Here is a 24,722-nt window from a genome sequence, read left to right as displayed (position 1 = left end):
ATTATGAACCACATGACTGAGTGATTATGAATCACATGACTGAGTGATTATGAACCACATGACTGAGTGATTATGAATCACATGACTGAGTGATTATAAATCACATGACTGAGTGATTATGAATCACGACTGAGTGATTATAAATCACATGACTGAGTGATTATGAATCACATGACTGAGTGATTATGAATCACATGACTGAGTGATTATGAACCACATGACTGAGTGATTATGAATCACATGACTGAGTGATTATGAACCACATGACTGAGTGATTATGAACCACATGACTGAGTGATTATGAACCACATGACTGAGTGATTATGAATCACATGACTGTGATTATAAATCACATTACTGAGTGATTATGAATCACATGACTGAGTGATTATGAACCACATGACTGAGTGATTATGAACCACATGACTGAGTGATTATGAATCACATGACTGAGTGATTATGAATCACATGACTGAGTGATTATAAATCACATGACTGAGTGATTATGAACCACATGACTGAGTGATTATGAACCACATGACTGAGTGATTATGAACCACATGACTGAGTGATTATGAATCACATGACTGAGTGATTATGAACCACATGACTGAGTGATTATGAACCACATGACTGAGTGATTATGAATCACATGACTGAGTGATTATGAACCACATGACTGAGTGATTATGAATCACATGACTGGAATAATATATGGATCGGTCAGGCATGAGCAACACACATGCACCATGCAAACATGCAAACATCATGCAATACACACAACACAACACAGAACAGACTTTTAGTGCAGTATTCTGTAGTCTCTCCCGTTGCTGTTTCAGCAGTATAGTTATAATCCAGCATGTGGTGTCTCAGGATTCAATCCAACCTCTATCACCACATGCTTTAAAGCCCCACTTTGTGATTAATGATCGATAGCAGCAAACGACACACACCCTCACCCTCATAGATCAAACTTGCTGTCCTTACTGCCCAACAGTAAGAAAACCAAAACCCCAGTAGACAAAAACAGCTGTCACACTCAACATACGCACGCACGCACACACACACACACACACACACACAGTCATCCACACACACACACACACACGCACGCACACACACACACACACACACACACGCAGTCATCCACACACACACACACACACAAGCAGTCACCCACACACACACACACAAGCAGTCAAGAATACACACACGCACACACACGACTTACGAAGTAGATGTCAGAGACTGGCATCTCCCCCTCCAGTGAGTTGTGGCTGACGGACGAGGTGACAGACAGATGATTGGACGAATAGCGTTCCGCTGTCACCTGGGGGCTCGGAGGGAGAGAGGAGGGAGGGGTGGTGGGAAGGAGTGAAGAATGGGGAGAGGAGGAGGGATTGGTAGATGCATGAGTGGTGGAAGAGGGAGAGGCGGAGTCTTGAGGGACTGCAGAGGGTGGAAGAGTGGAGGCGATGACAGCTGATGACTGAGGGGTGGAGGAAGGACGAGTGAAAGAATAGGGCAGAGTGGAGTTAGAGTGAGGGGCAGAGGAGGAAGAGATTGATTGAGGAAGTGAATGAGGGAGAGTGGACGCTGGAGGGAATGAGGAGGGAGGGGTGGAGGATGGAGGGGTGGAGGAGGAAGGAGGGGTTGAAGGAGGTGTAGAGGAGGTGGGGGCAGCAGCTGTGGCCTGTGTGATGACTTTCTCCTCTGTTACTTTAGAGTCCTGAAGGTCCTCTGGAACCACACTGTGACAGAGATAGAAACGCTACAGTCAGATAGGTGTGTGTGTGTGTGTGTGTGTGTGTGTGTGTGTGTGTGTGTGTGTGTGTGTGTGTGTGTGTGTGTGTGTGTGTGTGTGTGTGTGTGTGTGTGTGTGTGTGTGTGTGTGTGTGTACCAGGTTGTAGGTTCCCTCTTCACCTCCATCGCCACAGTGACGGTTTGCTCGTGCACCTCCACTACTTCCAGTTGTGACCTGAAACTATATGGGACAGCACAGGATGTGACATCAGAACTTCAATCACAGTCAGAATGGTCAGATGGAATGAGATGTGTTGGATTGAAGGGTAAGAAATAAGACTGCTTACCTGTCTTCACGGTCCCGTGGAGAGTGAGTTGGCCTCCTGAAGGGTAGAACAGGGACAGGTGAGTGTGTATATGTAGGAGTGTGTGTGTGTGTAAATGTAGGAGTGTGTGTGTGTGTAAATGTAGGAGTGTGTGTGTGCGTAAATGTAGGAGCGTGTGTGTGTGTGTGTAAATGTAGGAGTGTGTGTGTGTGTGTGTTTGTGTGTGTGTAAATGTAGGAGTGTGTGTGTGTGTGTAAATGTAGGAGTGTGTGTGTGTGTGTGTGTGTGTGTGTGTGTGTGTGTGTGTGTGTGTGTGTGTGTGTGTGTGTGTGTGTGTGTGTGTGTGTGTGTGTGTGTGTGTGTGTGTGTGTGTGTGTGTGTGTGTGTGTGTGCATATATACGTGTACCTGAAGCGTGGGTGTTCTGGTGTGTCAAACGGTGTGGTAGGGAGAGAGTTGTTGGAGGAGAGAGTGGTCGCAATGGATGCTGTGGTCGCATCCTCAAAAGATGGAGGCGTGTGGGGGTGTTCTCTCTGACCTGACAGAGAGAGAGAGAGAGAGAGAGAGAGAAAGAGAGAGAGAGACCCATGCAACCCCCATTTTGAATTAAATACTCATTAAATTGCTGACATTGAAAACAGCATCAGTATTAGTAATCTACCACTAGAGAACATGACACGACATCTAAATAGCTTGTGTTGAAAAGAGTCCTCAAACACTTGTCTGCCATTTTCAGGTCACCCTCTGCATGGATGTGGAGTGTAGTAACTGTCTTACCGTCCTCCTCCAGCAGGCGGGAGCCGCGAGCCGCTCTGAGGTGCAGCTTCTCGTTCTCCTGGTTCTCCTCTCTCTCTATGGACAGCTGTGTTTGGACACTGTTTTTGGGTGTGGGCAGAGCCCCTCCTCGCCCCCTCTTGGAGGGAGAAGACCTCAGGGCTGGGTGGGAGGAGAAGATGAGAGAAGGAGGGGGAGGACAGAGGATAATGAAATCAGTCAGAAGGAAAACTCAATGAATCAATTACTCAATCTCAATATATGGTTTCTGAGCAGAAATATCGTTCCTGTTTTATTTTAAATGTTTTCATATATGCTTCATAAGCACTACATACATGGGATTCATATATAACTGTATTTCCTGATCTATAAAGGATTAATAAATGTGAACAAATAAATGCATGGTTATGTCACACAGCTGTACAGTTATAGATGATTTGTGAAGCATTTATGTAGTGAATGTGTTTCTACTCACAGCAGCTCTTTCTGAAGACAGTGGTGCTGCAGAACTTGTAGAACCTGTCTGCATAGAAACTAGGCCTGTGGACTGACACTGTGTCCTGAGAGGGAGAGAGAGAGAGAGAGAGAGAGAGAGAGAGAGAGAAAGAGAGAGAGAAAGAGAGAGAGAGAGAGAGAGAGCGAGAGAGAGAGAGAGAGAGAGAGAGAGAGAGAAAGAGAGAGAGAGAGAAAGAGAGAGAGAGAGAGAGAGAGAGAGAGAGAGAGAGAGAGAGAGAAAGAGAGAGAGAGAGAGAGAGAGAGGGAGAGAGAGAGAGAGAGGGAGAGAGAGAGAGAGAGAGAGAGAGAAAGAGAGAGAGAGAGAGAGAGAGAGAGAGAGAGAGAGAGAGAGAAAATGAGACAAAGAGAGAGAGAGTGTACACAAACAACAAGTGTGCGGTTAAAATTGGCAAAAAACACAAACATTTCTTCACACAGGGTCGTGGGGTTAGACAGGGATGCAGCTTAAGCCCCACCCTCTTCAACATATATATATCAACGAATTGGCGCGGGCACCAGAAAAGTCTTAGTCACCGGGCCTGTGCAAGCCTAGGTAAGGTGCTAGTCACCGGGCCTGTGCAAGCCTAGGTAAGGTGCTAGTCACTGGGCCTGTGCAAGCCTAGGTAAAGTGCTAGTCACTGGGCCTGTGTAAGCCTAGGTAAGGTGCTAGTCACCGGGCTTGTGTAAGCCTAGGTAAAGTGCTAGTCACTGGGCCTGTGCAAGCCTAGGTAAAGTGCTAGTCACTGGGCCTGTGTAAGCCTAGGTAAGGTGCTAGTCACCGGGCCTGTGTAAGCCTAGGTAAAGTGCTAGTCACTGGGCCTGTGCAAGCCTAGGTAAAGTGCTAGTCACCGGGCCTGTGTAAGCCTAGGTAAAGTGCTAGTCACTGGGCCTGTGCAAGCCTAGGTAAAGTGCTTAGTCACCAGGCCTGTGTAAGCCTAGGTAAGGTTCTACAGTCTACGGACTGGACTCACCCCGTCATTACTAATCAGAGACTTCCATGAGTGTTCCAGTTTCTTGATGACCCTAAAGGACAGTAAAGGTAACTGGATGAGAAAAAAACTCAGTGATTCATACATCATTATATTAGTACTGGTGCTATTGATTAGTAGGACATTAGTAGCACAGTGAGTGATTTTGTGAAATGAACCTGTAGGACTGCAGGATATCGATGATTCCAATAAAAAGAAGGAGTTGTTCTCCTTTACCATCCACAGAAGGAATACCACCCATTCTGGAGGGAGAGAGAGAGAGAGAGAGAGCGAGAGAGAGCGAGAGAGAGAGAGAGAGAGAGAGAGAGAGAGAGAGAGAGAGAGAGAGAGAGAGAGAGAGAGAGAGAGAGAGAGAGAGAGAGAGAGAGAGAGAAAGAAAGATAGAAAGAAAGAAAGAAAGAAAGAAAGAAAGAAAGAAAGAAAGAAAGAAAGAAAGAAAGAGAGAGAGAAAGAAAGAAAGAAAGAAAGAAAGAAAGAAAGAAAGAAAGAAAGAAACAGGCAGAGAGAATCTCATGTAGGGGGAAAAGACTTCAAGACACATGGAATCATTGTGTGTGTGTGTTTGCACACGTGTGCCTTTGTGTGTTAAGCTGGATAACTCACGTAGCATCGTGGTCTAGTGTGTCTCTACACGTCTTGCCTCCCTGTATAGACTCCATGGCAGTAGAGTAGAGGGCTCTCTGGGTCACAGGTTTCTTCTCATCGCCCCCTGCTGGTGAGCCCTGGGACTCTCTCCCAGCCTGGCCCAGGTTATGGACCCCCAGCAACAGACTGTAATCCATGATTTTAAAGCTCTCTAGCACCTGGGGTACCACCCATACAGAGAATGGAGGTCAGAATGAATGATAGCAGGAGCTACCAGACAGCACAGACACACAGGTCATAATGCCCCCCCCCCCCCCCCCCCCCCGCCCCCGCCCCCGTCCACATCCCCTCTCCTCCCCCCTCCCCTCACCCTCTCCTCCCTCTCTCTCACCAGACAATCTCTCTGTAGGGTCTTAAGCAGAGCACCATATGTATCCTGATCCAGTGTCAGTCCGTCCGGTACATCTGATATAAAGTCCAGATCTTTAAAGGTGGGATTCGATTTCTCCCTCTCTTTCTTCGACGCACGCCGTTTATACGTGGAGCCCTTCAGGTCGAACTTGAGGTGCATGCGTACGGCGCGCGGTAACACATTGTTCATGACCACGATACGGATGTTTTTACCACCACACTGGACGCAGTAGAGACCAAAGAACTTAGGAAGCAGGGTCCTCGGGTTCTGATTCAGATTCTAGAGAGAGGAGGAGAGGAAGAGGGGAGAAGAAGAAGAGGAGGAGGGAGAGAAAATTAAAGGGTGCAAAAAAGAGAATTGTGTGCCTATTTCAGTGTTCTTTTCATGCAACAACAGGAAATCCTACTGGCCATCATATTGAGCAGGACATGAAAAATCCAGTGGATTTCAGAGATATGTCAGTTCAACTAGAGATATGTCAGAGATATGTCAGTTCAACTAGAGATATGTCAGAGATATGTCAGTTCAACTAGAGATATGTCAGAGATATGTCAGTTCAACTAGAGATATGTCAGTTCAACTAGATATATGTCAGAGATATGTCAGTTCAACTAGAGATATGTCAGTTCAACTAGTTAAACATTTCAGAAACACTTTATTTGGATAGTCCCAGGTAGATGCTTGTGGATAGTTTGTAGATGTTCAATAGGGGGGTCTAATCCTGGACGCTGATTGGTGTCTATTCCACAAGTTACCACTGGCTAAATCTATGACTTTAAAATGCCTATTTACTCTGTTCCATCTGACTGCGCAATCCACTGTCTCATCAGCGCAGCCAGGCAATTTATCAACTTCATCTCCACCATAAAAAGCATGTAGACATTATCTCCCATTTCTTTTAGAGTAGCAATTGGTTTTCAATAGCGGAGATTTGTATAAGTCTTGCTGTCTGTCTCTCCAACATTTGCAACATTGTTGGTCTAGGGATAAGACAGACAGACAGACAGGCAGCTTTTCTCAGCCAATCAAAATCATGAATCAGCAAAATATTTATGGATATATACAAATTACTGTCAAAAGAAAACAGGTCAAACAAAACGAAAAAAGCAATTAGTTTGCAGTCTTTCCAGCTTCAGTTTGAAGTTATTGTGTTAGCTGTGTTGTTGGCTAGCTCCTCTGAACAACAGTGTCCTGACGAGGGAGCACATTTTCTATTCCAGATGAAATTGTGCATCATTAGCTCATTGTTATGGATGTATCCAAATAAATGTCACTAGAAAACAGCTTAAACAAATGCAGCAACTTTTCTGTTATTCTGGCTGCACTGTTTGACCTGAACGTAAATTAGCCGTAGTTGGCTAAGCAAGGGATAAGAAGGTTGCCAGCCAGTACGACAATAGAACATTTAGAATGAACCACTGGGTCGCATCCATCACAGGAGGTTGGTGGTACCTTAATTGGGGAGGACGGGCTTGTGGTAATGGTTGGAGCAGAATTAGTGGAATGATACGAAATACATCAAACACATGGTTTCCATGTGTTTGATGCCATTCCATTTGCTCTGTTCCAGCCGTTATTATGAGCCGTCCTCCCCTCAGCAGCCTCCTGTGGGATCCATAGATACAGAACAAAAATAACTAGGTTGCGTCTCTGGCAACCGAACCGATCGAACAACAAGCCGTTTTGGGTAGCTACCCTAAATTTGTGTCAGGACTATATCTTGTGGAAGGATGAAATGGTATGAATAAATTGATCCCCAAAAAAGTTTTTAATGGAAAAATGTCAATCATTATTTTAATATGTTGGTAATCCGTTGTATAAAAATGACAATGCCCTCGAAACCTGTGATTGGAGGATATATTGGCATGGTTTGCCAATTATATCCTCCAAACACTGTCTTCTCAGGCATTATCACTTAAACAACATACACTATATATACTGTACAAAAGTATGTGGACACCCCTTCAAATTAATGGCTTCTGCTATTTTAGCCACACCCATTGCTGACAGGTTTATAAAATTGAGCACACAGCCATGCAATCTCCATAGGCAATTCTACTGCCAAAGTTTGTCTAACTGAAGAGCTCAATGACTATCAACGTGGCACAATCATAGGACGCCACCTTCCCAATAAGTCAGTTCGTCAAATTTCTGCCCTGCTGGAGCTGCCCCAGTCAACTGTGAGTGCTGTTATTGTGAGGTGGAAATGTCTAGGAGCAACAACAGCTCAGCTGCAATGTGGTAGACCACACATTGTATTTGTCACATGCACCGAATACAACAGGTGTAGTAGACCTTACCGTGAAATGCTTACTTACAAGCCCTTAACCAACAATGCAGTTCAAGAAATAGAGTTAATAAAATATTTACTAAATAAACAAAAGTAAATTTAAAAAATGAATCAATCAAAAAGTAACACAATAAATGTACATAACAATAACGCGTCTATATACTGTACAGGGGGTAAAGTGATTATGCATAGATAATAAACAGCGAGTAGCAGCAGTGTAAAAACAAGGGGGGGGGGGGACAATGTAAATAGTCTGGGTGGCCATTTGATTAGTTGTTCAGCAGTCTTATGGCTTGGGGATAGAAGCTGTTAAGGAGCCTTTTGGTCCTAGACTTGGCGCTCCGGTACCGCTTGCAGTGCAGTAGCACCTTCCTGTGACATCAGTTGCTGTAGGTGTCCTGGGGGGCAGGTAGTTTGCCCCTGGTGATGCGTTGTGCAGACCACACTACCCTCTGGAGAGCCTTGCGGTTGAGGGCAGTGCAGTTGCCGTACCAGACAGTGATACAGCCCGACAGAATGCTCTTGATTGTGCATCTGTAAAAGTTTGTACGTGTTTTAGGTGACAAGTCAAATTAATTCAGCCTCCTGAGGTTGAGGCTGTTGCGCCATCTTCACCACGCTGTCTGTGTGGGTGGACCATTTCAGTATGTCAGTGATGTGTACATCGAGGAACTTTCCACCTTCTCCACTACTGTCCCGTCGATGTGGATGGCATGCTGAAGTTATTACTTACACTTTGGATGGTGTATCAATACACTCAGTCACTACAAAGATATAGGCACCCTTCCTAACTCAGTTGCCAGAGAGGAAGGAAACTGCTCCTGGATTTCACTATGAGGCATATGATGACTTTAAAACAGCTACAATGATGACTTTAAAACAATTACAGAGCCTTTATCAAGATAAGTTACAGTTTTGACTTAAATCTACTTGAAAATCTATGGCAAGACTTGAAAAATGTCTGTGTAGCAATGATCAATAACCAACTTGACAGATCTTGAATAATTTTTTTATAATAATATGAAAATATTGTACAATCCGGATCATTGTCTTGCTGCATGACCCAGCTGCACTTTAGCTTCAGCTCACTGATGGATGGCCTGACATTCTCATATATAATTATCTGATACAGAGCAGAACTCATGGTTCCTTCTATTAAAGCAGGTGGTCGAGGTCCTGGGGTGGTAAAGCATCTCCAAACCATCACACTACCACCACCATGCTGACCGTTGGTATGAGGTTCTTACTGTGGAATGCAGTGTTTGGTTTTCTTTGGTAGGAGGTTCTTACTGTGGAATGCAGTGTTTGGTTTTCTTTGGTAGGAGGGTCTTACTGTGGAATGCAGTGTTTGGTTTTCTTTGGTAGGAGGGTCTTACTGTGGAATGCAGTGTTTGGTTTTCTTTGGTAGGAGGGTCTTACTGTGGAATGCAGTGTTTGGTTTTCTTTGGTAGGAGGGTCTTACTGTGGAATGCAGTGTTTGGTTTTCGCCAGATATAATGGGACCCATCTCATCCAAAAAGTTCTACATTTGACACATCTTTTCATAGAACATTCTTCCAAGAGTCTTGATGATCATCCAGGTGCTTTTTAGAACACTTGAGTCAACCAGAGAAACGGAGCAAATACTTTTTCACGGCACTGTATGTAAATGAGATATTTTCAATATATTTGAAAAGGTGCCTAAAAACATGTTTTCACTTTATCATCATGGGGTATTGTGTGTAGATGTGTGAAAAACAAAATAAAATTTTGAATCCAGGCTGTACCACAACAAAATGTGGAATAAGTCAAGGGGTATGAATACTTTCTGAAGGCACTGTAGTTTGTTGATAGTATGACCATCTGTAGATCATATACTTGAGACTATCCAGATAAAGTAGGACCAACATTTCCCCTTCAAAATGATTAGAAATAAGAAATGTCTGGGAAATGAATGTTCATTAAACCATACATTTATACAGTGCCTTGCGAAAGTATTCGGCCCCCTTGAACTTTGCGACCTTTTGCCACATTTCAGGCTTCAAACATAAAGATATAAAACTGTATTTTTTTTTGTGAAGAATCAACAACAAGTGGGACACAATCATGAAGTGGAACGACATTTATTGGATATTTCAAACTTTTTTAACAAATCAAAAACTGAAAAATTGGGCGTGTAAAATTATTCAGCCCCCTTAAGTTAATACTTTGTAGCGCCACCTTTTGCTGCGATTACAGCTGTAAGTCGCTTGGGGTATGTCTCTATCAGTTTTGCACATCAAGAGACTGACATTTTTTCCCATTCCTCCTTGCAAAACAGCTCGAGCTCAGTGAGGTTGGATGGAGAGCATTTGTGAACAGCAGTTTTCAGTTCTTTCCACAGATTCTCGATTGGATTCAGGTCTGGACTTTGACTTGGCCATTCTAACACCTGGACATGTTTATTTTTGAACCATTCCATTGTAGATTTTGCTTTATGTTTTGGATCATTGTCTTGTTGGAAGACAAATCTCCGTCCCAGTCTCAGGTCTTTTGCAGACTCCATCAGGTTTTCTTCCAGAATGGTCCTGTATTTGGCTCCATCCATCTTCCCATCAATTTTAACCATCTTCCCTGTCCCTGCTGAAGAAAAGCAGGCCCAAACCATGATGCTGCCACCACCATGTTTGACAGTGGGGATGGTGTGTTCAGCTGTGTTGCTTTTACGCCAAACATAACGTTTTGCATTGTTACCAAAAAGTTCAATTTTGGTTTCATCTGACCAGAGCACCTTCTTCCACATGTTTGGTGTGTCTCCCAGGTGGCTTGTGGCAAACTTTAAACGACACTTTTTATGGATATCTTTAAGAAATGGCTTTCTTCTTGCCACTCTTCCATAAAGGCCAGATTTGTGCAATATACGACTGATTGTTGTCCTATGGACAGAGTCTCCCACCTCAGCTGTAGATCTCTGCAGTTCATCCAGAGTGATCATGGGCCTCTTGGCTGCATCTCTGATCAGTCTTCTCCTTGTATGAGCTGAACGTTTAGAGGGACGGCCAGGTCTTGGTAGATTTGCAGTGGTCTGATACTCCTTCCATTTCAATATTATCGCTTGCACAGTGCTCCTTGGGATGTTTAAAGCTTGGGAAATCTTTTCGTATCCAAATCCGGCTTTAAACTTCTTTACAACAGTATCTCGGACCTGCCTGGTGTGTTCCTTGTTCTTCATGATGCTCTCTGCGCTTTTAACGGACCTCTGAGACTATCACAGTGCAGGTGCATTTATACGGAGACTTGATTACACACAGGTGGATTGTATTTATCATCATTAGTCATTTAGGTCAACATTGGATCATTCAGAGATCCTCACTGAACTTCTGGAGAGAGTTTGCTGCACTGAAAGTAAAGGGGCTGAATAATTTTGCACGCCCAATTTTTCAGTTTTTGATTTGTTAAAAAAGTTTGAAATATCCAATAAATGTCGTTCCACTTCATGATTGTGTCCCACTTGTTGTTGATTCGTCACAAAAAAATACAGTTTTATATCTTTATGTTTGAAGCCTGAAATGTGGCAAAAGGTCGCAAAGTTCAAGGGGGCCGAATACTTTCGCAAGGCACTGTATAAAAACAAGAATACTGTACTGTCGTTTTATTGATAAGCTTGCTATACGTTATATAAACTTAATTATGATAACAATATTAACAAGAAAATGTCCCTGCAGATTCTGCCTAGAGCGACCCTGGCTCCTGGCCCATACACTTGACAGATGTGAGTCGGCTGGACTCAAAGCCTCTGGTCGTGTGTGTGCTTTAGGCGTGTGTCTTAGTAGTGTGCTTAGCCTCATTAGCGTCACAGCTGACCATAGGTTAACCCCAGGGGCCAAGGGTCAAAGTGACCAACACAAACACACACACTTTTTATTTCTTAGAATGAAGGGGGAGCTTGTGACAGACTAACCATGTAGTATCCAGGAAGTAGTTTCTGCAGAAACTCCGCCTCCTTGGCATTGACTGTTTTGATGATGAACTCATCGTCCCTGGTTACATAGAATATGGAGCCGCTGGCCCCCGGGTTGGACAGCTCGATCAGGGGCTCGTTACATAGAGAGTACTGGAGAGAGAGCATAGATGTACACACAGGTTAGGTCAGTGGGTCATAGAGATAGCATAGAAAATGGCACCAACACTGAAGTGGTTCAAATAGGGCACGTTACATGCTTCAGACCTTCATTAGGCACTTTGCAGGGTTTCTACTTTCTACAGACACCTGAAGTGGAGTCTGGAAGGCCAGATAAACACAGGGGCTTAACAAGCTTAAGGGGAGAGTGTGAAGATCCTCTCAGTCTCTACACAAGTATATGATACCCCGTATTCAGAAAAATGCTGGATTAATGCAATGAGACTAAAACATTACTATTACCTGTAAGTGTAAAACCATGCATAGAAAACCCATAGATACAAATAGAAACAGATACACAAAAAGGTTGTTTCTGATTAGGCCTATACTGTACCTGACTGTCTACTGTTATCAGCTTGGAGCTTTAAAAAGAACGTCTTAATCTGCTAATCTCCATCTGGTGCAAGCAGAGTGTGATTTTGAAGGAGTGACTGTGTGTGCACGTGTGTATGTGCATGCATTTACAGTATGTGTGTAAGAGTGTAAGTGTGGTGTGTGTGAGTCAATCTATGCATATGTATACTCAGTGTACATATGCATAGATTGCTGCATTAATCCAGCACATTCCTAACACCTTCCTAATATTGAGTTGCACCCCTTTTGCCCTCAGAACAGCCTGAATTCGTCGGGGCATGGACTCTACATGGTGTTGAAAGCGTTCCACAGGGATGCTGGCCCATGTTGACTCCAATTCTTCCCACAGTAGTGTCAAATTGGCTGTTGCTTGTGAAAAACTCAGCAGACTTGCAGTTGTTGACACACTCAATCCGGTGCGCCTAGCATCTTCTACCATACCCTGTTCAAAGGCACTTAAATATTTTGTCTTGCCCATTCACCCTCTGAATGGCACACATACAGATTCCTGTATGTCTCAATTGTCTCAAGGCTTAGAAAATCCTTATTTAACCTGTCTCTTCCCTTTCATCTACACTGATTGAAGTTGATTTAACAAATGACATCACTAAGAAATCAAAGCTTTCACCTGGATAGTCTGTCATGGAAAGAGCAGGTGTTCCTAATACATTAGGTGTTCCTAATGTATTTCTGTGCATGTGTGCGTGTGTGTGTGTGTGTTTTTGCGGCCAGAGGACGGGGAAGTCAGACTGGATGTAACCGGGGGTTATGTTTCCTTGATAAATCCACAGGATGTCATGTTAGTTATGCATTTAATCACCTGATGTAGGACACTTTATTTAAAAGTGCAATATGCAGAAATCGCTCTGCCATTTCCTGGTTGCAAAAATTCAAATAGTTTGCCTAATTTCAGTTTGTGACAAAACAAGCAGTCATTGTGTAGAGAATCATTGTAACATCTAAACCGCTGTGAAATATATTTTCCATAACCCAAAGTATTTTCAGCTGTTTGAAGCTGGTGTACAAAACAGCAAGTAAAAGACGCTAAAATGAAACTTAAGAACGGGAAGCATAGAAATAGCGCATAGAAATAGCTTCTTAGACTTGCTTTCAATGAGAATGGCAGAGCTATAACTCACATTTCTATGTGAATTTGGTCAGGTTGCCCAGAAAGTTACATATTGCAGCTTTAACCTAGGTATTAACAAGACTATCTGTAGTGCTATATTTATTGAGGTTACTATGGTTACTGTCTCTCACCAGGTAGTCATCTGGCCGGATCCCAAACAGTTCTCGGAAGTAGCGGAAGGCCACAGGGGCGTAGGTCTTAAACCTGAAGTCTGGGTAGTGATGGGCAGGAGTCAGGTTACTGCCCTCACTGGAGAGAAGATGGGAGTGAGGATGAGAGGCAGAAAGAGAGAACGACAGGAGAGAGAAAGGGAGAGAACGAGTTATTGTACTAGAGAGCATTTCACTTTGTAGGTGGTTTTATCCACACACCAAAAACAAAAAACACCCCTCCCCATTTGTAAACACACACATCTGCCATCCACACACACACACACAAAGTCAGACACACATCTGCCATTCACACACACACACACACACAAAGTCAGACACACACCTGGGGAAGAAGATGCTCTCCACCACGTAGAAGTCCTGCATGAGGACATCTCTCTCTGGCTTGGAGCTCAGGTTGCCCACCGTGTAGCCGATGCCCAGCTGGATGGCACCTTTCAGGGCAGAGGACGTGGTCTGGAGGGCACAGGCAGGCAGGTTACAAACCACAAGTCACCAAAATAGATCCATGAAAATTAAAATGAGGGAGGAAAAGGATGAGAGGAGGACAGTGAGATAGGAGAAGTCAAAGAAGTACAGAAAGGTCTGGGGAGAGAAGAAGGAAGAAAACAGAGAGGTAGGAGAGGACATGGAAGACATGGACATGGAAGAGAGGGAAGAAGGAGAGACAAGTAAGGTATGGGATGGAGGGAGGAGAGATAGTGGAGAGAGAATAGAAGAACATGAAGATGAGAGGGGAAGGAGAGAGATTCAGGAGAGGAAAGGTGAGAGAGGGATGCAGAAGAGGAAAGGTGAGAGAGGGATGCAGAAGAGGAAAGGAGTAGTGTACCTTCTTATAGGTGGTCTCTCCAGAGGCATCTACTCTCCTGTGACCGATCTTCTTCTCCTGACCTGGGCCTAGACCCTGAGCTGTGGGGGACGGCATCTGACAGAGAAGAGGGGAGACTGGCTTTACTTGTGGGTTACTTACATAGCATGCCGCACTGCATAAAAACATATGTAATTTTGGTGGTGTGTGTGTGTGTGTGTGTGTGTGTGTGTGTGTGTGTGTGTGTGTGTGTGTGTGTGTGTGTGTGTAACTAGCCCTCACCTCACTAGTTATTGTAGACTCCCTACGACCAGTGTCTTTTGTTGATAAACAGAGAAGAGAGAAAAAGAGAACATCAATGCATAATTTAGGCCTAATTGTGAGATACATACATGAACCAGGATAAAAGGCCCCAGTATGCACCTGTTATTGCCAGGAGGGTATAAAACACCAAAATCAAGTTACGTACATCTATGTTTCTATACTATATCTCTACTACTATTAAAGGTGTATTTCCTCTGGGAAACATCAGCTAGAGGGGTGTAGTGAAGAATAATGATGGGCCAACCCAAGTCTACTATCACCAGTGTTGGACACCATACCCAACACACACTGACATTACCGACACACACTCACACACACATCAACCTGAGACTTGACCCATGCTGCCCTAACCATACAATGCTGGACTCTTGCCCTCGTTGGCAGTCAAGTGCAGGTGGTCATCACTTACCAACCCAACAAGGTGTCACACACACACACGGACCATCCATCAAATGCATTATATTACGTTTGTATTATTCACACCTGTTTCAGATCAAATCAAATTTGATTTGTCACACCGAATACAACAGGTGCAGTACAACTTACATTGAAATGCTTACTTATAAGTCCTTAACCAACAATGCAGTTTTAAGAAAATACAAAAAAAAGTAAGACATTAAAGTAACGAATAAAGAGCAGCAGTAAAATAGCAATAGTGAGGCTATATACAGGGTGCACCGTTTAGTCGAGGTAGAGGTATTAAAGTGACTATGAATAGATAATAACAGAGGGTAGCAGCAGCGTAGAAGAGGGGGGGGGGGGGGGGGGGGGGCAAGGCAAATGGTCTGCATAGCCATTTGATTAGATGTTCAAGAGTCTTATGGCTTGGGGGTAGAAGCGGTTTAGAAGCCTATTGGACCTAGACTTGGCATTCCGGTACCGCTTGCCATACGGTAGCAGAGAGAACAGTCTGTGAATAGGGTGGCTGGAGTCTTTGCCAATTTTTAGGGCCTTCCTGTTACACCGCCTGGTATAGAGATTCTGGATGGCAGGAAGCTTGGCCCGGGGGATGTACTGCGCCGTACGCACTACCCTCTGTAGTGCTTTGTGGTCAAAGGCCGAGAAGTTGCCATACCAGGCAGTGATACAATCTGCCAAAGTTACTCTCGATGGTGCAGCTGTAGAACCTTTTGAGGATCTGAAGACCCATGCCAAATCTTTTCAGTCTCCTGAGGGGGAATAGGTTTTGTCATGCCCTCTTCACGACTGTCTTGGTGTTCTTGGACAATGTTGGTTTGTTGGTGAAGTGGACGCCAAGATATTTGAAGCCCTCAACCTGCTCCAATACAGCCTCATCGGTGAGAATGGGGGCGTGCTCGATCCTTCTTTTCCTGTAGTCCAGAATAATCTCCTTTGTCTTGATCACGTTGAGGGAGAGGTTGTTGTCCTTGAACCACACTGTCAGGTCTCTGACCTCCTCCCTATAGGCTGTCTCGTCGTTGTCGGTGATCAGACCTACAACCGTTGTATCATCGGCAAACTTAATGATGGTGTTGGAGTCATGCCTGACCGTGCAGTCATGAGTGACAGGGAGCACAGGAGGGGAATGAGCACGCAACATGAGGGGCCCCCATGTTGAGGATCAGTGTGGCGGATGTGTTGTTACCTACCCTTACCACCTGGGGATGGCCCGTCAGGAAGTCCAGGATCCAGTTGCAGAGGGCGGTGTTTAGTCCCAGGGTCCTTAGCTTAGTGATGAGCTTTGAGGGCACTATGCTGTTGAACGCTGAGCTGTAGTCAATGAATAGCATTCTCACATAGGTGTTCCTTTTGTCCAGGTGTGAAAGGGCAGTGTGGAGTACAATAGAGGTTGCATCATCTGTGGATCTGTTGGGTCAGTACGCAAATTGAAGTGGGTCTAGGGTTTCTGGGATTATGGTGTTGATGTGAGCCATGATCAGCCTCCAAAGCACTTCATGGCTACAGACGTCAGGTCTACGGGTTGGTAGTCATTTAGGCAGGATACCTTAGTGTTCTTGGGCACAGGGACTATGGTGGTCTGCTTGAAACATGTTGGTATTACAGACTCAGACAGGGAGAGGTTGAAAATGTCAGTGAAGATGCTTGACAGTTGGTCAGCGTATGCTCAGAGTACAAGTCTGGGTAATCATTCTGTCCCTGCAGCCTTGTGAATGTTGACCTGTTTAAAGGTCTTGCATCTTACATCGGCTGTGGAGAGCGTGATCACACAGTTGTCCGGAACAGCTGACGCTCTCATGCATGTTTTAAATGTTACTTGCCTCGAAGCGAGCACACAAGTTATTTAGCTCGTCTGGTAGGCTTGTGTCACAGGGCAGCTCTTGGTTGTGCTTTCCTTTGTAGTCTGTAATAGTTTGCAAGCCCTGCCACTTACAAGGAACACCGGAGCCAGTGTAGTACGATTCGATCTTAGTCCTGTATTGACGCTTTGCCTGTCTGATGGTTCGTCGGAGGGCATAGCGGGATTTCTTATAAGCTTCCGGGTTAGAGTCCAGCTCCTTGAAAGCGGCAGCTCTACCCTTTAGCTCAGTGCAGATATTGCCTGTAATCCATGGCTTCTGGTTGGGGTATGTACATACAGTCAATGTGGGGACAAAGTCATCGATGCACATATTGATGAAGCCAGTGACTGATGTGGTGTACTCCTCAATGCCATCGGAAGAATCCCGGAACATATTCAGTCTGTGACATCAAAACAGTCCTGCAGTTTAGCATCTGCTTCATCTGACCACTTTTTTTATTGACCGAGTCACTGGTGCTTCCTGCTTGAATATTTGCTTGTAAGCAGGAATCAGGAGGATATAATTATGGTCAGATTTTCCAAATGGAAGGCGAGTTAGAGCTTTGTACGCGTCTCTGTGTGTGGAGTAAAGTTGGTCTAGAGTTTTTTCCCTCTGGTTGCACATTCAACATGCTGATAGAAATTAGGTAAAACTGATTTAAGTTTCCCTGCATTAAAGTTCCTGGCCACTAGGAGCGCCGCCTCTGGATGAGCGTTTTCCTGTTTGCTTATGGCGGTATACAGCTCATTGAGTGTGGTCTTAGTGCCAGCATCGGTCTGTGGTGGTAGGTAGACAGCTACATAAAATATAGATGAAACCTCTCTAGGTAGATAGCTTATCATGAGACACTCTACCTCAGGCTAGCAAAACCTCAAGACTTCCTTAGATATCGTGCACCGGGAGTTGTTTACAAATATGCATAGACTGCCACCCCTTGTCTTACCGGAGTCTGCTGTTCTATCCTGCCGATAGTGTGTATAACCCACCAGCTGTATGTTATATTAATGTCGTCGTTCAGCCACAACTCGGTGAAACATAAGATATTACAGTTTTGAATGTCCCATTGGTAGGATATGTTTGCTTTGAGTTCTTCCCATTTATCCAGCGATTTCACGTTGGCTAACAGTACGGATGGCAGCGGTACATTTGCCACTCGTCGACTGATCTTCACAAGGCACCCCGATCTCCTTCTGCGAAATCGCTGTCTCTTTCTCCTGCGAAAGACGGGGATGAGGGCCTGTTCGGGTGTCTGACTAAATCCCTCCCGTCCAACTCTTAAAGAAAAATTATTAGTCCAAATGTGAGTAATTGATGTTCTGATGTCCAGAAGCTCTTTTCAGTCATAAGAGACGGTAGCAGCAAAATCATGTATAAAATAAGTTACAAACAATGCGAAAAAACAAACAAATAGCACGGTTGGATAAAAGCCAATAAAACGGCAGCCATCCTCTCCGGCGCCATTACTGTTTCTAAGCTAGAACAGGGTAGTTGACTAATGCTGATGCCCAGAATTCAAATAACAAATCCACAAATGAAATCAGAATACGCACTGGTAGTACCATCAGGGCTAATCTTCCTGGATATGTACAAGCACAGCCAGACTCAACCCAAGAAACACTTCTGGTTGTACTTACAGTAATACCTTTAACACTTATCAGAGTGCAAACCTTGAGTTTGCGTAAACACATTTACCCTTTAAGAGTTTTGAATGTCTCACTCACCTCTCTGTCACTCAAGTCTGAAGGTAAAATGGCACTGCAGTTGCTTCTACCAAAAACACATTCAAAAATTCCCCAAAATTCAGACCTGTCGCTAGTTGTTGTCTGCAGCTGACGTAGATAAAATCTATTTCTAGAGTAGATCAGTCCTGACTCTTTAATCTGAACTCCCTGTCATTGGTTTACACCACCACCGTCTCCCAGTAGACTGGATGCCCTGAGCAGTGAGCATCCAATCAGAGTGCAGGATTAAGAGAGTTGCCAGCTACTGGAACAACAAGCTGCAGGAAGATGGCCCGTGATGGAGGTTAGCAAGAGAGAGAAAGAAAGAAAGAAAGAAAGAAAGAAAGAAAGAAAGAAAGAAAGAAAGAAAGAAAGAAAGAAAGAAAGAAAGAAAGAAAGAAAGAACGAAAGAAAGAAAGATAGAAAGAAAGATAGAAAACGAGAGAGAGAGAGAGAGAGAGAGAGAGAGAGAGAGAGAGAGAGAGAGAGAGAGAGAGAGAGGACAGATAGACACACCAGGGCCAAAACAATGGGACACACAACAGACCGACCCAATCTTTTAAGTTATTGATCTTAAGGTCTAGCAATGACACTGGGCTAACGGCCTTCAGACTACAGATTCGTTTCTGGAATGTTGTCTTCCTAGCAGGGTCTTTTGTTGGACTTTGCCAGTCATGCAGAGTTCTAATTCCTAATTACTGCATATGTGCAGAACACTCAGAAAGGCAGATGATTCAGACAGAACATTCAGACATACAGAACACTCAACAGACAGAACACTCAACAGACAGAACATTCAACAGACAGAACATTCAACAGACACACAGAAGAGGACTGGCCACCCCACATAGCCTGGTTCCTCTCTAGGTTTATTCCTAGGTTTTGGCCTTTCTAGGGAGTTTTTCCTAGCCACGTGCTTCTACACCTGCATTGCTTGCTGTTTGGGGTTTTAGGCTGGGTTTCTGTACAGCACTTTGAGATATCAGCTGATGTACGAAGGGCTATATAAATAAATTTGATTTGATTTGATTTGATTCAGAAAGACAGAACATTCAACAGACAGAACATTCAGAAAGACAGAACATTCAACAGACAGAACATTCAGAAAGACAGAACATTCAACAGACAGATCATTCAGAAAGACAGAACATTCAACAGACAGAACATTCAGAAAGACAGAACATTCAACAGACAGAACATTCAGAAAGACAGAACATTCAACAGACAGAACATTCAGACATACAGAACATTCAGAAAGACAGAACACTCAAGTAGATGGTGGAACACTCAGATGGAACAGAAACAGAATGGAACACCCAAACAAAACCTTCAGACAGAACCCTCAGGTAGCCCGTACCCAGATAGTACCTCTGTGCTGTAGGATTAAGGTCAGGACATAATTTGCTGAGGAGCTATACTCAAAGGCAACCTATCACCATACTACAGTATACAATACTACTGTTTCAGGGTCAACGTAGTCTCGCGGTATCAGACTTCCAAGTCTCGTTCATCACTCGGTTATTCAGAAGCGACGTGAGAAAGTTGTAAATCGAGATTTGGATCAATGCCTTAGACACTGGCATCCTTTTATGCTCAAAGGTTATTTTTGTAATATAGTTTGAAAAAGCAGAATGTTTCAGATCATAAAATGACTGATTAAGTTTCCAGAGGCAGCATAATTTTCAGAGATTGTATTGGAATGTATTCAATTAGACTGTTAGGAGTGAGTGTATGTGTGAGTGTATGTGTGTGTGTGTGTGTGTGTGTGTGTGTGTGTGCGTGCGTGTGAGAGATGGTATAAAGAGGATTAAGCCTCTCACTGGCCGGCTCACAATATGGCCGCCTGATGCTGAGTGTTATTGAGACATAAACAAGAGTTGTGTAAGATTGTCTAATAGCACAACACTGTCGTCTAGGGGATAGAGCAGTTATACACACACCCCCACACAAGCATGTAAACACACACACTGAACACATCCACATTCTCCACCGTTCAAGCTCATTCAAGTCTAAATCAGACACCTTCAGCCTTGAGTAGTTTTGTGCTGGTGGAAGTCAGAATGCTCAGCTACAGTATGTATAAAAGGTATAATGCGCTATTTCAAATAGCCTTACACTGGATCTGCATTCTGAAACATAATGCCTCACAAATATGCCCTGAGTGAGTAACTGTGGGGTTATATTCACATGAACAGACATATCAATGTATCGTATCATCTCAGTCCCCATGGCTCAGTGGTCACTGTTACTGTGTGTCTGTCCTGCTCTTGTCTTATGTAATAATTATACATGATGTTTTATAATCCAATCCACTCTTTAGGGTTAATAGAGAATGGAGAAAAGAGAAGAGAAAAGGGAAGAGAGAAAGAGATGAGAAGAAAGTGTAAAGAATATATGAGAGAACGTGAGAGAGGGGAAAAGAGGAGAGAGAGGGGGGAAAGAGAGGAGAGAGAGTGAGAGAGAGTGAGTAAAAAGAGAGAGTGGCTAAAGGTCTGCTGGATGCGGAGTGGACCAGATGCCAGTCTCTAGCACTGTCACTAGTCTAAGTGCTGCTGGTAAATGTCACGGCACAATTCCAGAACTTTCATTACACACACCTGGCCCCTATTCCAGGGGGTGACAGGTAACCTAGTGGTTAGAGCGTTGGACCAGTGACCGAAAGGTTGGAAGATCGAATCACTGAGCTGACAAGATAAACATCTGTCGTTCTGCCACTGAACAAGGCAGTTAACCCACTGTTCCTAGGCTGTCATTGAAAATAAGAATTTGTTCTTAACTGACTTGCCTAGTTAAATAAAGATAACAAATAAATAAAACAATACCCAGTGATTAGTAATTGTGTACTTGGTTTACCATTGTCCTGTCGATTATTGTTAGAATGTCCGTTGGTTCGTGAAAGTACCTGTGCTATGTTGTTTTGGCTTTCATGCCACGTATATTGTGCAGACGATTACGGGTCTCGTCCCGTGTGATAATGATTGTGCGATTGTGTTATTTATTCGAGTTACTCCTCTCTCTTTTGTTTGGGTGTCAACACTGTGTTTTGTAATAGTGTTTGTTTGGGTGTCAACACTGTGTTTTGTATAGTGTTTGTTTGGGTGTCAACACTGTGCTTTGTATAGTGTTTGTTTGGGTGTCAACACTATGTTTTGTAATTGTGTTTGTTTGGGTGTCAACACTGTGTTTTGTATAGTGTTTGTTTGGGTGTCAACACTGTGCTTTGTATAGTGTTTGTTTGGGTGTCAACACTATGTTTTGTAATTGTGTTTGTTTGGGTGTCAACACTGTGTTTTGTATAGTGTTTGTTTGGGTGTCAACACTGTGTTTTGTAATAGTGTTTGTTTGGGTGTCAACACTGTGTTTTGTATAGTGTTTGTTTGGGTGTCAACACTGTGTTTTGTATAGTGTTTGGTCTTCGTCCCATGCCTTTACACGGCACGCTGTAATTTGGGTAAATTTTAAAAACCTGTTACGCATTCCTGTGCCTGTCTCCCGATCCCTTATACCAGCGTGACAGTAAACTGATTACCAGGGCTGTTTCTTTGTGTGTGTGTTTGTGTGTGTGGGGGGGAAATGCTGCTTCTGTACAGATGGAAAACTGTGAAAATGCAATGGTGAATTGACTGCAATGTCAAGAGTAGAGGTAACTGCCAAAATATTGGAAACACTTGAGTTGAAAGTATATTGAAAGTAGTTAATTAAGCAATTACCATCCCATCATGCTTAGGGTCATGTATAAAAATGCTGGGCAGGCCATTATTTTGGTTCCCATGGCTATGCCTCCATAGGATGACAATGCCCCCATTCACAGGGCATGGGTGGTCACTGAACGGTTTGATGAGCATGAAAACAATGTAAACCATATGTCGTGGCCGTCTCAGTCATCAGATCTCAACCCAACTGAACACTTATGGGAGATTCTGGAGCGGCGCCTGAGACGGGATTTTCCACCACCATCAACAAAACACCAAACTAAGGAATTTATTATGGGAGAATGGTGTCGCATCCCTCCAGTAGAGTTCCAGACACTTGTAGAATCTATGCCACGGTGCATTCAAGCTGTTCTTGTTCATGGTGGCCCAACGCCCTATTAAGACACTTTATGTTGGTGCTTCCTTTATTTGCTGTTGACTGCTGTTGACCATTGAATGTCCATTTACTCCATGTGCAATATGGAATCTGCCATGGCATTCAACTTTTCATTGTTAATGTATTCAAGCACTGGAGCCTGTCTCCTCCCCTTCATCCTCCTCTGATGATTGAAGTGGATTTAACAAGTGACATCAATAAGTGATCATGGCTTTCACCTGGACAGTCTACCATGTCATGGAAAGAGCAGGTGTTACTAATGTTTTGTACACTTTTGTACACTGTATTTCTATGTGTGTGTGTGTGTGTGTGTGTAACACTGCTTGTACGGCTTTAATGAGAGGAAGCACAGAAGATGGAGTACAGCTTGATGGTTCAGTTAACATGACGTCTATTCACATATACTGCATCCAGTTCCTCTCTGACTCATCATCTTTAAATAAAGATTGGTTACATTACACTGCTGTTATATATACATGTATGAAATAGTCTCTCGTTACAGACACCAAATTGAGTAGCTGGCCTGCGCACGTGAGAGATTTGGTTCTGGGTTCTGAGATTGATGTAATAGATATTATCCCTTAATAGACTAGAATGCAACTAACCAATTTTCTGTTCTTCCATTGCAATTGTGCTTCCGCTTACATACATATCTGGTACAAGGTGCTCTTCCAATATTCAGGGCTACCCAGGAATATTATAATAGGGTAAAGTATTGTGCTGTTGCCTACAGTATATACTCTGCCACCAGGTGAGAGCCAGCTCACTTGGTCGTTTGGTGATGCTCAGATAAAGCAGAGGCAGAGAGGCTCTTTACTGTTCATTAATAATTCACCTCCAGGTTTCTCTCTGCTTCCTTATGTTTTGTATTTTACACTGTTACACTTTTATGTGACAAAGACATAGGCCTAGTTTGATCTATAAATAAGCATTGAAGATGGTCAAATAATTGTATAGATAGAGGATTGACTTTCACACACACTCTCTCTCTTGCTCTACAAATCACAAACTTTTACAATAATGGGCTTAAGGTTGTAGGACTGATTATGTTTCCTGCTGATAGACTATGAATTGACCATGATCTGATGCCACAGACTGCCAAGACAGACTAGTCTGTAGAGAGGGTCCTGACCTGAACTAGGCAGGAGTGTTTTCAGACCACGTACACATAGTCAGGCCCTGGACATTGCCTGACAACCTGTACATTCTGAACATTTTGAGGTAGATCAGCTTCTGTTCTGCATGCTCAATGTCTGCATTAATTACTTAGAATTTTGGTGGTGGCTGGCGTCTTGTCCTAGTCTTAAATAGCAGAGTGAGTATCTTGGTTAGCTATAGGCCTATTAATGTTAATCATTTATCAGGTGTGGAAACTGACAGATAATTTAGGCTACTGAGACAAACCATATTTGACAGCTGGACCAAAACCCGCATGAACGCTTTTACGCAACATCGAACAGTGCCAGCGCTCTACTGACGCTCGAGCTCATCTGAACGAGCTCTAAATAATGCAAATGTTGTGAGTCAATTCGTCTCATAATTAACCACAGGCATACGAACCCATGTCTGCAGAAGAAAGCTTGAGCAAGAAGCCGACCGTATCTATCTGGTCCGATCTCTCCGCCCCAGATGTGGGCATGCTTCCCCCGGCCTCCCCCGATGTCGCAATCTCATCCATTTACAATTCCCAGATAAACGGCGCTTTATATGCCCGTCGTTGATGCTATGGCGAATGCCGAATGTATAGGACTCTGACATCACGTTGAATAGGCTACATAGTTGGCCTCATCGCCTTTTCAACACTAGTCGTATCTTCATCGCGGCAATTGTACGAGCATGATGCACACACTACGGGGGATGTCTTGTCGCATAATACGCAGCTGTGGCTATATCATACTGTTCCTCTCGAGCATTATAAACCCACTCAGTTGCATTCTCACAGCTGTGTCTGCGTCATTCAAGGAAGATGGTCTATCATACATGTCATCGGAGCATCCTCTTGCGGTTGACATGCTCATACACACTGAACAATAAACGCAACATGCAGGCTCTAATCTATAAATATCACATGACTGGGAATACAGATATGAATGTGTTGGTCACCGATCCTG

General features: G+C 43.8%; 1 protein-coding gene across 3 annotated transcripts in view; it reads right to left on the bottom strand.

Moving 5' to 3' along the window:
* LOC110530646 (phosphatidylinositol 4-phosphate 5-kinase type-1 gamma-like) overlaps positions 1–24,710 on the bottom strand; it is a 27,790-nt gene extending 3,080 nt beyond the window's left edge. Inside the window, exons 1-16 of one of the 3 annotated variants that reach the window (XM_036986279.1) lie at positions 24,172–24,710; positions 14,499–14,533; positions 14,238–14,333; positions 13,734–13,864; positions 13,370–13,487; positions 11,537–11,689; positions 5,307–5,606; positions 4,934–5,133; positions 4,489–4,572; positions 4,313–4,364; positions 3,322–3,406; positions 2,850–3,008; positions 2,481–2,610; positions 2,095–2,130; positions 1,905–1,988; positions 1,235–1,754 (exon numbers count right to left, since the gene is read on the bottom strand). In XM_036986279.1, coding sequence (XP_036842174.1) covers positions 1,235–1,754; positions 1,905–1,988; positions 2,095–2,130; positions 2,481–2,610; positions 2,850–3,008; positions 3,322–3,406; positions 4,313–4,364; positions 4,489–4,572; positions 4,934–5,133; positions 5,307–5,606; positions 11,537–11,689; positions 13,370–13,487; positions 13,734–13,864; positions 14,238–14,333; positions 14,499–14,533; positions 24,172–24,289 — 2,301 coding nt within the window. In that variant the 5' untranslated portion in view covers positions 24,290–24,710. Of the gene's footprint in view, positions 1–1,234; positions 1,755–1,904; positions 1,989–2,094; positions 2,131–2,480; positions 2,611–2,849; positions 3,009–3,321; positions 3,407–4,312; positions 4,365–4,488; positions 4,573–4,933; positions 5,134–5,306; positions 5,607–11,536; positions 11,690–13,369; positions 13,488–13,733; positions 13,865–14,237; positions 14,334–14,498; positions 14,534–18,522; positions 18,618–24,171 lie in introns of those variants that run through there. The other 2 variants (XM_036986280.1, XM_036986281.1) reach the window with 2 other exon arrangements.
* Between the last annotated feature and the right edge of the window lie 12 nt (positions 24,711–24,722).

The sequence above is a fragment of the Oncorhynchus mykiss genome, chromosome 8, assembly GCF_013265735.2.
Source record: "Oncorhynchus mykiss isolate Arlee chromosome 8, USDA_OmykA_1.1, whole genome shotgun sequence".
NCBI classification, from domain to species: Eukaryota; Metazoa; Chordata; class Actinopteri; order Salmoniformes; family Salmonidae; genus Oncorhynchus; species Oncorhynchus mykiss.
The sequence above is the reverse complement of the archived record's forward strand: the minus strand, read 5'-3'. Positions and strand labels throughout refer to the sequence as shown.